The 13,586-nt window shown below is 39.9% G+C and overlaps 1 protein-coding gene across 3 annotated transcripts in view; it reads right to left on the bottom strand.

The window, feature by feature from the left end:
- The window catches only part of CACUL1 (CDK2 associated cullin domain 1), an 87,339-nt gene that overhangs the window by 49,460 nt on the left and 24,293 nt on the right, over positions 1–13,586 (bottom strand). For 2 of the 3 annotated variants that reach the window (XM_038410772.2, XM_043518613.1), the window contains exon 4: positions 892–987. The exons of the other annotated variant lie outside the window; for it this stretch is intronic. In XM_038410772.2, coding sequence (XP_038266700.1) covers positions 892–987 — 96 coding nt within the window. The remainder of the gene's footprint in view (positions 1–891; positions 988–13,586) is intronic. 3 annotated transcript variants of the gene reach the window in all.

Below are 13,586 nucleotides of genomic sequence, written 5' to 3'. Positions count from 1 at the left end.
AATGAGATTAAAAGTATAAGACATTTTTGAAAATCTTATCTCTGCTTTTTCTTGATCTAGATGTGAAATATTCCTTCTATTCATATTCTTGAGTGAAGTCCAATGCATAAACTATTTTTGATAAGATCACATGCAATTTTTGTTTTTAGCTATTTATTACAAAAATATAAATCTTGGAGCTGTAATAGGTTCCCACAGAATTATTATAAGCTTCTGCATAGGTATCAAAGAGCTTAAAAACTCCATAGGCAGGAATTTAGAAAAATCAATAAAACCAATAGTTACAGTTCAATGAGTTTAGAACTTTTGCAAAAATACTTGCGAATTGTAAGCTTTGCAAACAAAATCGCTTCGTGCAACTGATGCTCTGAATTCCATTATCATTACGGCTATTTATACTTCAGAGAGACCATATGGTGGAGTTTTTAGTTCTTTTGTTTGTGTGGTTTCCCCCGCTTACATGACTGCAAGAAGCCATTGTAGGCCTAGAGAACTCATGCAACCTAAAGAAAGAAATCACCTTTTCCATAATGCACCCAAACTACCCAGGCCAACATACAACAAGCCTATGAGCTGGCCAAACTCGCAATACATTTAAAAAGTTACACAAAAGTTGATTTTTTGCTGTCGAAACAAAAAAAATATCAATCTTTCTGTTATGAAGACACTGGCAAGGCAGAAAAATAGCAAACAACTCTCAATTTAAGCGCATTGCTTTTCTTATCTTCCTAGATTTGATCATAAGTGCGATACCAGCAGCAAAAGCAACAATGAATACTAAATTATGTATGAAAATAAGTCATTAAAGTTGCACTTAGCTCTTTCCACTTTCAGTTAACATCTCAATGTGCATGGACATAGTCTATTAAAAAAAAAATGTTCTAAACTTACCATATATATGAAAAGAGGCACAATGCTCTGCAATGCTCCCATATATTGTCCAAGAGCTATGTTAAATCTTTCAATATACAGATCTGGAGGGCTGGCCTGTAAGAAACATAAAAGGGAAGGAATAATTTTAACACAAAGGAAGACACAAATATAGGACACCATGAACTATACTTTCAACTCAAAACTCACCAGGCTATAAGGAAGCGACACTTAGTCCAAGAGGAGCAAGTCACATATTAATCCAGAATTCCTATTAGAATTAGAACACCTCCACCAAGACACCCAGCAAAAACTTAGACTACAACACCCAGTCGTCCCCCCCCAGAAATCTGTCATTACTCTGACAAATATGTCCAATTATACCTCCAGCATGCCTGTAGCATAAACCAGTATTTAGCACAACCAAGTATATACATTTAACTAAGCATCCAAACATTCTTTTGAAAGGTTTAGTCTGTCAGGGCTAGATCCTGACAATGAATCTGTATGGGTATTGAAGTGTGCCTGCATGGATCCATTTTTAGGATCTAGCTCTTAGACATTATGGTGACATTAAGCCACTACTCGGCATATAAGAAACTGTGTCTCTGGGTTTTGCTGAGTTTTTTCAGTGTGAGGAAAGTATGATCAGACATTTAGTTGGAGGTGATGTGAGGCATAATGCCTTATGAAGTTCCTAGGGCAGAAGCAACAGCACCACTCTTAAGGGATTTGCTACTCTCCAAGGCCAGTCAAATTTGCTATTGGACTTTAACAGGGAATATGCCTTCCCCTGCCCCGTCTCCTTCCCACAGTGCGAGTAGGAGCAGATAGTTCTTATGCTCAGAAGAGTGTGAGGACTGCAACAGTGGTTGAACCCTGTGCAGTGACAGTGAAAGAGATGCACATTTCTCAAGCTGGTCTGCCACACTGACTCTTAGTGCTCACTCAGAATTGTTTGCATTATATAATTCCCATGGTTAGCTGTGCGGTTATTTAGCTACACCTCAAATATTGCCTCATCTTCACAAGCCAGAATTCTTATGTTCTAAAAAGGTGATTTCACTGTTGCCAGTATTTTCATAAAGACACACTAATGCTACTTCTAATATGTTCAAAACCAATCATTCCATACAGGGCAAGGTTTTCCAGCAAACTTTTTTTTTCTTAATATAGCTAAAATTCGTAAAAAGTGTTAATTTTCACAGTCGGAACCCAGTTACATGGAAACAGAAGTAAAGATGTTAAAAAGGCAAATCAAAAGCCACAAAAGAATGAGAGAGATTTTTTGGGTACATTGTAATAAAAGTGACAGAGTTATATAGGATCAAAATGAACAAGTGTAACAACTGTATGATTAAAAATGGATTATGGGACCAATTCTCAGGCCCAGGCAACCTACCCTTGGAACAAAATGCAAATGAGGAGCGGGTATGTAGAGGTGGCTATGAGCTCTGAAGACTCCTTTTTCATACACAGTGTTTAGGAGACATTTATGCATAAACAAACATATTTGCTAAAAGTAGTGTGCCATCAAATCTCATTTTCCAAGCAGACAGTATTTCTGCTTCCTCTAAATTATGTTCCCTTCCACTTCTCCACCCCAAACTAGGTCTCCAAGGTGCATTTTGTGTCTGTCTCTGCTATTTATTATTGAGATCATTTCCGGTTTTTAGATTTGTTGTAACCTAAGTAAAGTTTTTTAAAAGGAAACTTCCACTTCAAGGGACACGTCAAACAGGAGACAATCTCACACTGGACATCTCTATCCTTATCTGGCCATGTGAATTTCACATAAGACTTTCATCAAAAAAAAAAGGAGAAAAAAGTCAAAGACATAATAAACTGTTTTACCATATTTGAACATTCTGACCAATACATTATATCTGATCTCCCATTAATGTGTGTCCTGGAGTTTTATTTAATGCTTATTTCTCCCAAAAAGATTAAAATACACCTTAATTTCACCTAATGAAACAGTCATATAGGGCTCTAAGAATTCCCATGAGGAATATTGACTACAACCCAAGTGTCATAAAACTCTACCTGATCATGGTGTCTCTGGAGTTCCTGTGATACAATGAATACCCCAAAGTGAGCAGAGTAAAGAACTGTGACCATCATCTCCTTATAACAAAGCAAGAAACAGTTGTGTTAGGTCCTGATCCAAAGCCCTAAAGCACATCTAATTTTAAGCACAAAGAAGGCCAATTGACTTCAGTGGGAATATTTATGTGCTTAAATATGTACGTGTTTAAGGTTTTGTTGGATAGGAGCCTTAGGTTTCCTAACTTGCATAGTAACTGCCAGTGTCAAATAATTAATGCCGAGTAAATTAATGAAGCCAAGTTGCCTTTCTTCATTTTTATTCTTCTGGTATTTCACATCGGCCCTTGTACAGTTTATGGCAGTCAGTGTCCGACAGTAACAACAAGGAGTCTGATGGCACCTTAAAGACTAAGATTTATTTGGGCATAAGCTTCTGTGGGTGTCTGACAGTAAAGCACTGAGCAGCTAAAACCCGTTCACCCCCAAAAAGCTATCTTTAAAATGACAATAGTTTCACTCTCTTTATCAAACAATATCCCCCCCTTCTTCTGTAAGCTAATGTAAACAAAAAAAAATCACTATGAAGAGTATTTCATAATTTTAAAAGTATTTCCTCCCCACAGCGATTCACAACAATTCACAACTCATTAAGTTTTTTCCTCCTTTCCTTAAATTTTATGTTCAATGGTATTTTACTGTAGGATTGTTCCTAACTGTTGGACTGCAATGAGCTACTTGTTTCAAAGTAAGGACTCTACGCAGTAAGTCCTTATTCACATGAATAGCCTCAACAACTCTAGTGGGACTATTTGTCTAAATAACTGCATAGACTTTGCAAACTAAGAAGAAGAAATGGATCTTGGACCTAATCAGACAGTCAAGTAATCAGACTTCATTAAAATGATTCTCTACAGGGGCTCTGGTAGAAATGGCACTTCTATTTTAAATCCCTATTTTCAGTTGGTTACAACTATCATAAAAGATACTGTCTGCTCTGGCTGAAATTTCTCATTCTTGGTCTCAGTCCAGAAACAAATTATTATTGAAAATATTAACAAAAACATCCATTCAGCCATTTGAATCATGGAAGAAATAGTGAAGTACGACAACTACCTTTTTACAGCTATATGAAGCAATTATGAAAGACTTTAAACTCTGGTTGTCCTTTAACTAATGACCTGTAATAGAAGAAACATGCTAAACAGAAAAGTGAGATACTGAGGAAAAAGAAGTTAAAGGTTTCACACAAACAAATATCTGTATGCACGGGAAATGAAAAACCATGCAAAATATCTAGCAAAATTGTTTTAACTGCTTGGGTAAGATCATTACGGAAAAGTTGAAAAATATCAAAAACCAGGAAAAAAAAATATTTGAAGACTTCAGACCATTCAGGATAAAGGAAAGATTGAGTATACCACTAAAGAATGTGACCATGGCTCCTGGCTCCTCTTGTTTTAATAAAAGGCTTTTGGACGGCTGGGGTTTGGTTATGGAATAATGGGTCTTCGTTTTGTTCATTTTTCTTAACAGAAAGATACTTAATGATTCTGCATTTTCAGTTCCTCTGACTCACAGGTGGTTTCTTTGCCACAAGGCATTTCCTCTCTCCCTAGATCCCTACCCTGTCCACACTGTCTACAGTGTGACTGGCTGTGGGTAGAGGTTCACAAATTATTTGTGCACAACCAAGGCCGTAAAAGTGTAGCAAAGACATCTGGAAGTGTTGCATCAGAGGTTTTGAACTCTCCCCAGACAATAAGTCTGGACATTCAATTACAATGGAAGTCTTTCCCTCTTGAAATCTTTCATATTTTTTGGAGGCTTCAGTTTGCCAGGATGCACACCTTGGATTTGCCTCTGGATGTAACCAGTGGAGGTACTTGAGCTAGAACTCCCTTGCTTTAAGAGAGAGGACTACTGGAAAGTCATTATCTACGAGCGTCTCTCAAGTTTGGAATTCATTCCTTTGACTTGAAATAACCTAACTTTGTTCAGAGCATATTGGAAATTAATCTATTTTCTTAGGGATTAAATAGCTATAGGCTGGTATGCTTGCAGAAGGCGAGGTATTTTTACGTTAACTTGCTTTGGGTGGGTATTTTAAGAGAAAAGAGAAGATTAAGCTGCTGATTTTGTATATGTATTATGTAAATTTTGTCAAAGCCAACTAGAGTGTAGAATAGGAATCTTTTTTTAAAATTATTTATCAATCAAAATAAGATTCGTTACAGGGTGGATATTTCACATTTTCATCTATAGATACAAAAAGTCTTTTCCTCTTCCTTCTGCAATAAAACTGCTGGCAATTGTGCCGCTTTAGGCTGTCATCTTTATCATCCAATTGAATAGCAATAACCACGCTGCTAATTCAATAGTATGATATCCAGAACAGATGTGCCCCATTTTTTGTTGCAGAGCACTTGCAGATCAATATTCTTTATTCATATGCGGAGGAAAAAGATACAGCTCTCTGACTCTCAGTATCTAATACTTCATAAAAAAAAAAACACTAATCTAATTCATTCAAGTAAAAAACTGTTACTAACCTTGCGTAACTGTTGTTCTTCTAGCATGGAATGGACATGAGCAACACATTTTGGTGTGCGCACATTGCGTGCACTGTTACCAGAAATTTTTCCCTTAGTGGTATCCGCAGGGCCAGCTCCAGCGCGCCTCTGGAGTCACACGCATATGTACAGATGTAAGGGGTCCTGCACCCTCTCAGTTCCTTCTTGCCAGTAACTCCAACAGAGGGGTAGGATCATGGGTCATGGAATGGACATGAACAATGCATCTCGAAGAGCAACCATTTTTTCCTTTTTAGAGTTCTTGCTCACATCCATTCCATGCTAGGTGACTCACAAGCAGTATCTCTGGAGGTGGGCTCCAAGTTCATGGATAGGAAGTAAAATCCCTTCCCTCTCAAGTCTCGGGAAACTTCCTCTATAGCCCTCACATGTAGGAGGAATTGCACCTCTGAGCGAGGAGTTGCTCGTGAGAAAGGTCCCTGAAGAGGGACCGGACAGTGGGTGGGAGGGAGGGGTGCATAAAAACTAGAGGGTGTAACAAACTTTTACTGTACTCAGGATCCAATGGTCCAATGTTAAATAGGACCACACCGGACGGAAAGGCGACAGATGGTCCAAAAACAAAAGGAGGGAGCTGCTCGGTTCGAAGACCTAGTATCGCTTGGAGCATGTCCACTTGGCGCTCAATAACGTTTAAGAGCCGCTCTGTGGCTTCTTTCTGGTGTGCCGCGTTCTCTTTTCAGTCCCTCTTCTCACTGTCCCGCCACTCCTTCAATTCCTGTTTCTTGGCGGCAAAGTGTATCAATCTCACACAGAAAATCCTCCTTAGGTCTTCTTGACCGCTTTCTAAGTGCACAGCCATTCTTCCGCCGATAAAGAGGGAGGCTGGGCTCCCAAGGTCATCTCTGTGAAGTTTAAATGCAACATTTTACAGAAGCAGTATTGTTTGCAACACAGACAACACTGATTCAGTGCTTTAAAACACAGCCAGTACTCGCACACCTATCACTAACCGGCTGACACCAGGCAAGCACACATGAGCCATAAGATCCCCAAAATGGTGAGTAGCCACAGGGGCAGGGTAAATCACTCTTCCCGGACCCTGCTGTACACTGGGCACATGGCTCTTGGGGAAAGCCAGCACTGTAGTGTGGACCTAATCATTATTCCTGTTCCCACACTTTCCACAGGAGGTGATCATTATGGAAGATATCTCACTGCTGAGGGCGAGCAGGGAATCAAGGGAGTGTCTTCTCAAGCCTGCAGCTTCCGCCCTAGCCCCTATGCGACTCATCTGTGTGCAGCAATGGTCCCCGGTCTACCCCACCCCACCCCGCCGTAACAGCAAAGCGGCAAGGGAAAGTTCCATTAATGGGGCAAGAAACAACGCAACTCTGCCGAGGAACCTGCGGCAGTAGATTGCCCTGTATCACCACAAGAGTTTCCTGGAGATCTCTGAGGAAGATTCCCATGAAGTGAGGGAGTCTATCAATAGCCTGTTCCACCGCTCAGACTAGGCATGCAGTGGGAGACAAGCTTGCTTTCTGCAACTCTCCTGCCCCCAACAACTCGCTTCAGCAATTTCCAAAATCAGATCCACTTATTAGGGGCCTCCTCTCCTGTTTGCACTTCCCCAAGATCCGACTGCTGTGACTGGCTAGGCTCTTCCAGGGTAAAAAAGAGCTCCTGGCTGCATGCATCTCTGGCCTCCGTGTCATCCTCTGCCTCTGGGTCCCCTTCCCCATCTTGGTCCAAGATTTCCTCCTCCTGACTCGATCCACTCTCGACTGGCACGCAAGCCAACAAAGTATCCACAGGGGCCTTCGCAGTAGAGGTGGGGTTGCCACCAAGTATTGCATCCAGCTCTTTGTGGAACCGACAGCTCGTGGGCGCGGCACTGGAGCAGCGGTTTGCCTCCCGCACCCTGTGGTATGCGTTCCGCAGCTCCTTCTCTTTTACCCTACACTACAATGTGTCTGGTCATGGCCCCTTTCAGTCATGCATCGTGAAATCTGTCTGTAGATATCATAATTACTATGGCTGGAGCGCAGCTGGGACTGCACAGCATCCTCTCCCCTGAGGGCAGGGCACTAGAGTTCAAACCGATGACCAGAGAGGTGAGAACATGCATTGTGGAACAGCTCTTGGAGGCCTATCGTAGCACTGCAATTGACCAGGGTGTCTGCGCTGGCACCGCAGCACTGTAGCCCCAGCGCAGAAAGCTGTACACCTCTCATCAGGGTGGGTTTTTTTGTTTGTTTGTTTGTTGTTTTTTTAGAGCGCTGCATCTGCGCCATTTCTGCGCACTAATTGGTTTGGCAGTGTGTACACTCTGGGAGTTACAGCATAGAAAGATGCTTTACTGCACACAAACTTGCCAGTGTAGACAAGGCCTTAGGCAGAGATCCTCAAAAGGTATTTGGACACCTTACCTCCCGCTAATTTTAATTGATTTTCAATGGCGTTAATGATTAAACCCGTTTTTATGGATTGCAAAGACTGTTTGGGGCAGTGTATGGAGACTTGTTCTGAGGCTGTGGTAGGCACGGAGCATAGACGCTTTGAAAGCGGAAGACATACAACAGCTAAAATTTCATTAGCATAATTCTGTGCTAGGCCAGGCTTGGTTTCCTAGCACTAAAAGTAATTGTGACCATTTTTAGAAATGTATACAGCTGTAACTGAAATGATAAAAGCAATGACCTTTTCATATGACCATTACCCATACTATTTTGAGATGGTTTTGTTGCACTTTAGAATTTTAAGGTCCAATATTTGCACAAAGGAAGTTCTTTAAATTTTATAATTTAATAATCAGTGTCCGACTCCACACAAAAACACTAACAATAAATTATTTGGTAGTTTTAAGAATTTAGCTTCTTATTTATATGGCTCTTCATTAAACTGAGATACTAAATGGAAATTCAAAGTAAGAGGAATGCCTAGAGTGTTTCCAAGTTTGATAGCTAGTTGCTTGACAGACGTGTCATGGCTAAAGATGTTTGCACACTTACCACAAGGAAATAGTTAACTGCTAGAACACCACACATCTATTTCCATGCAGTTTTAAAACCTGGTGCAAGCCATTAGAGCAACATGATAAAACATTACCAAAAGATTACTAAATAAACCCATCTTGATAAGAAGTAGGGGTGGTTCTGTGTTACAGAGAGTCATGATGAAAAAGTAATGACCATCATAACTGGCAAGTTAGTGAGTTTAAAGTGAGATGTTCATATTTAATACAATTTTGACTACTAGTTTGAAAAAAAGGAAAGCGTAACAAATAATGCCCCAACTAGAGCAATTTATGTAAGTGCAATACCAGGAATGATCACTTCTCTCACTGTCATGGTCTAATTAGACACATCCACAAGTGCAATAAATAATTTTTGCTGTTTTTCACACTGGGAAAATTAATCTGTCAAGACTCTACAACAGAAATAGATGTCTTGATTATTTTTTTTTTATCATGGCCACGACCATTACAGATTAAATTTTTTCCAACAAAATATCCACTATAAATTATACGATTTTATTTAGTGCTTTCAGCTTTTTGGGATGAAGTCCATCACAAAACTGAAACCAGGGCTGCCAGGCCAAAGGAACCCCACAAGCCTTCTGTCTAGATAACCAGGAGGGAAATCTCTATTAATGCCTAACGAACGCCAAATTAGCCATTTTTAAGTTGCCCCATTTCTGAAATTCTGCTCAGCCCACTTACCACACACATGGCAATCTGGCTCTTCAGAAAAGGGTTCAATAAGCATACCCCAATTTTACTGAGGCACACAGTCAGCTTCTCTGCCTATTAGCTGGATGGAAGAGGGGATGAGTCAAAGAAATCCTTGTTCAAAGTCTCTCCACAGATGCAACAGAGAGTACCCGAAAGAGAAGGGCCATTCAGCAGACCCACTCACTCCAATAAATGGTGATCAGAGAGGTGAGAATGGCAGTATAAGAAGCCAGGAAGCCATCCCCTGCTCAACTCTCTCCTCCCAATACATCAATATTAAGAAATATTATTTGAATTCCCAAAACGTAGGCACTTTCCACAAACAGAAGGACAGTCCCTGCCTTATAAAGTTTATGATCTATGACGATAAGTGACACATACATTACATATTTTAAATTAAATATACATTGGCTTCTGTTTGTGGTTTGGGCTGCTCTCCAGCCCACCCTACTACTGATATCCAAGAATATACTCTTTCAAGCTACGCAATATTTTCCTATTCTGTTTGTCAACTTTTCAGTGCCACCGAACGAAGCGTTAATCAGCCCTGTAGATTAATTTTACATCCACCCTTTACACTGTAGTTTCTCCAGCAAAGAATGTATTAAGTCGGCCTGGCAACCAATTTGGAACAGAGGTGACGGTAGGCAATGAATACAGAAGCAATACATTGTACTTTGTATGTTTTGTAACTTTAATGGGGGTGTAGAAGCGGCTGTGATCCATTAACGTTAAGAAGAAAAGTTAATTGGTCTTTTTTTTTAGTTTGCAATTAATATAGCAGTATTCTTTCTAGACAGAACTGCTGCTTGTGTCAAAATTCAAATATAGCCCTCTGCAAAGTCTAAGCTACAGTGCAACGAAAGTAAACTTTTATTTGCATTCTACTGCCACCTACAGTAGAAGTTATAAATCTCAAATTGATAACCATGAGTAATATTGGACATTAGGAAAGCTAAAGATTCTAAGTCTATAAACACCATTTGCTCTTGCTTTTTTAGGGCTCTATTCAACCCCTCTGAAATCATTAAGTCTTTTCTATTGACATCAGTGGAAGATGGACTGGTTCCTTAATGCAGTGTTCAAAAGAATATGTACATGGGACAAATATTCTCTAGTCTAGAAAGAATAGTGTCAAGTAAAAGTATCTCTGTGATGAACCCACTACAGACAGAGGATAGGTTTTAATAAGACTAGAAACCAGCAAGACTAAAAAGCCTGTCCAGAGATATCAAATGCTCAAGCATTATGTTCAGATATTTGACAATTTTTCAACTTTTTGGTTCAGTGTTCCCACTAGGAAATTTCAGCGTGAGGATGACATACTGGTTATACACAGATGCTCTGTAATGCAGCTGTTACAACCGCTGCTAAGTATTCTGCTTGCTGAGGAGATGACATTTTGCATGCCTGCCATTGCAATTTTTATCACCCACTCTCTTTTGGCACAAAATTATAATACCATCACCTTGTACTAGGCCCCATCTTCTGTATCTATTCCTATTAAATCACACCAGTTAGGCAAACGTTTGTCTGCTCAACTACAGCACTATAGAACAGCTGCCGTGTTGTGGGCCACACATGTGAAGTATGCACTGAAATACTACATGTTTTAAGAATTTTTAAGTGCTAGAGAGTAATGGGTCGTTTCCAGACTACAATCTGTCCTGCTCCAATTTAAAATGATATGTAGTCCTTTAAAAACTTTAAATACCCCCCTTTTATAGAAAATGTAAATGTGTTCTCTTCATTCAGGCGTGGAAAATGTTTTTCAATCATAGCAGATTAAAAAAAGAGACAGAGGAACCATAGGACAACTTAAAAAATTCTGCAGGTGTACAAAGGAAGATAAATTCCTGATGTGGAATCCTCTAGCTAGAACAAGGTCAATTGCTTTAAAATATTAAGACTTTTTTTTTCCTTGCATTAATCCCATCAAATGGGGTCCACTCTACGAGTCCCCTCCCTCCAAAGTGCTCTGTTCAATGCTATATCTTCTATCACACCATATGCTAATGTCTTCCTTTATGAGATTCCACCACTACTTCTTGGGTTGGCCTCTCTGTCTTTTTCCTTCAGTCTTGATCAATTGGACTCTTACCCACACAGTTGTCAGGCCTGCACTTTCCATGACCAAACCATTTCAGCACATCTCCAACATACACATTCCTCACTTACCCATTTTTGCTTACACCATTCAACCATCTCAATATTTGCATTTCTGTGGAACAAATCATCTTCTTCATTGCCCAACACTCAGCGCCAGACTGTAAAAGTGAACTTTTCCTTTTAATCTTACTGGTATCTTCTTTTCACATACTACACCACTTCTCCCTCTCCATTTAAGCCACACATTTATTATCCTAACTCCAATTTCATCCTCCATTTCCCCCATTTTTGTGGATTCTGGAACCCAAATAGTTGAAACTATTTTCAGTACTGTCTGCCCATCTAGTTTCAAGGATATACTTCTGTGTTCACATTACTGAAATAACATATCGTGTACTCTGTTTTTCCTTTGCTTATTTTTAAACTATGTCTCCCCAACACATCTCTCAATTTTTCAAGATCTTCTTCTAGACCATCTTTCTCCTCACTATGCAGAATGACATCATCTGCAAACAACATGCACCAACGTGACTCCTTCTATATGTTCCTTGTCAGGGTATCTAGCATGAGGATAAACAAGAAAGAATTCAATGCTGATCCCTGATGCACTCACACCTTTACAGATGAAGGGTTTTCACTACTAGATGTTCTGACTGTTGACATTACACCTACACACATGGCTTGAACATGCTGCACATAAAATTGTGGTACGATTTTTCTCCCTCATACATCAGGTGACTTCTCTTGGAACTCAATCACAGACCTTTTCCTGGCATGAAGTCGCACTGATTTGCACTAATATCTGCTTTTCTTAGTCTCTTATCAGTGACTCTCTCCCACAGTTTTATTGTATAACTCATCAGCTTTATACCTCTATAATTAGTACAGCTGCCAAGGTCACCTTTTGCCATATACACACACACATATATATATATCAGCACCAACAAACTTTTCCTCCACGCGTTAGACATTTTTCCCCATCTCATAATTTACTTGATTACAGAGATGTCAGAAGATTCTATTCCAAGCTTATTCCTTCTACTCCAACCTTTTTCATGCCTCAACAGGGATTCCTTCTGGGCCTACAGCCTTATTATTTTCATTTCTTTTACAGCATTTGCCACTTCATCTGGTGTGATAGGCTCCACTACACCTAAGTTCATCATTTCAAAGTTGCATTCTCTCTTGGGTTTCTTCATGTAAAGCTGTCAGAAGACCATCTCCATTTATCTTTATGCAATTACCATCAGTCACACCACACCGTTTTAGCTTTGATGAACCTCACTTCCTTTATATCTTTAGTCCTTTGTCCCATGCTTGTGCCAAGTCTTTGTTCCTAGTCTTGTGTAAAGTTCCTCGAATATATTTGCTTTTGCAAGTACATTCCTGGCCAATTTCTTTACATCCTTGTATTCCTCCAGGCCTCATGTGCTCCTACTCATTTGCCAGAGTCTGCTATAGCTGATTCCAAGCCCAATTGAAAAAGGAGGATGATTGTTGGCTACCAGTGTGACACCAACAAAAAATTGCCAAAAACTGACACTACTTTAAGACTTAACCATCTTGCTTAGTATTTCAGAACATTTACATGCGATGCAGTAGCTACAAATACCCGCAACCATCTCTCCCTTTATAAATGCCACACCAATTCCTGTCCCACTCACACATCTGGTACCATTACGAGATACAATTTCAGGCTTTGATCTGCACTCTGAGACAAGCAAGCCCCCATTAAAATCAGTAGGTGTTTTTTCATTTATTTCAATAGGTATTAAAGTGGACCTTTTATGATGAGTCTGCTCTGGACCCAGTACTCTGCTGATACCCACCTACATTGAGTTGTACACAGTCTAACTTGCTTTGTGAAACTGTCATTTGGAGTAACTCAAGCTCCAGTGCAGATTACAGCAAGCAAAACTGAAGGAGAGGCAGCGGAAATTGGCTGATGCAGGCAAAAATCTTTTTCAACGCTACTAGCTTACTATTCTAAAATTGGGAACCCATGATAGTCTTATAGCACAAAATCCTCTACTTACTAAAACCACTTTCAAGCCTTTTGTGAGCAAAGCTCTCATGAATTCAGTGTGAGTTCACCTGTAGATAACTTGTACAATCACACCCCCAGTGCAAATTGTTTAACATCACCTCAAGTTGTGAGAGTTAGAATCCTTTCACATACACTCCGTCATTTTATAGTGTGAAATCTTTTATGCACGAGTTGAACCACAGGTAACCATTCCACACCAGGGAGTTCTATCCACTGAAGTTAAAGCTAGAACTATATTTATGAA

This window comes from Dermochelys coriacea, chromosome 7, assembly GCF_009764565.3.
Source record: "Dermochelys coriacea isolate rDerCor1 chromosome 7, rDerCor1.pri.v4, whole genome shotgun sequence".
Lineage (NCBI taxonomy): Eukaryota > Metazoa > Chordata > Testudines > Dermochelyidae > Dermochelys > Dermochelys coriacea.
This window is presented reverse-complemented; position numbering and strand designations above follow the sequence as displayed.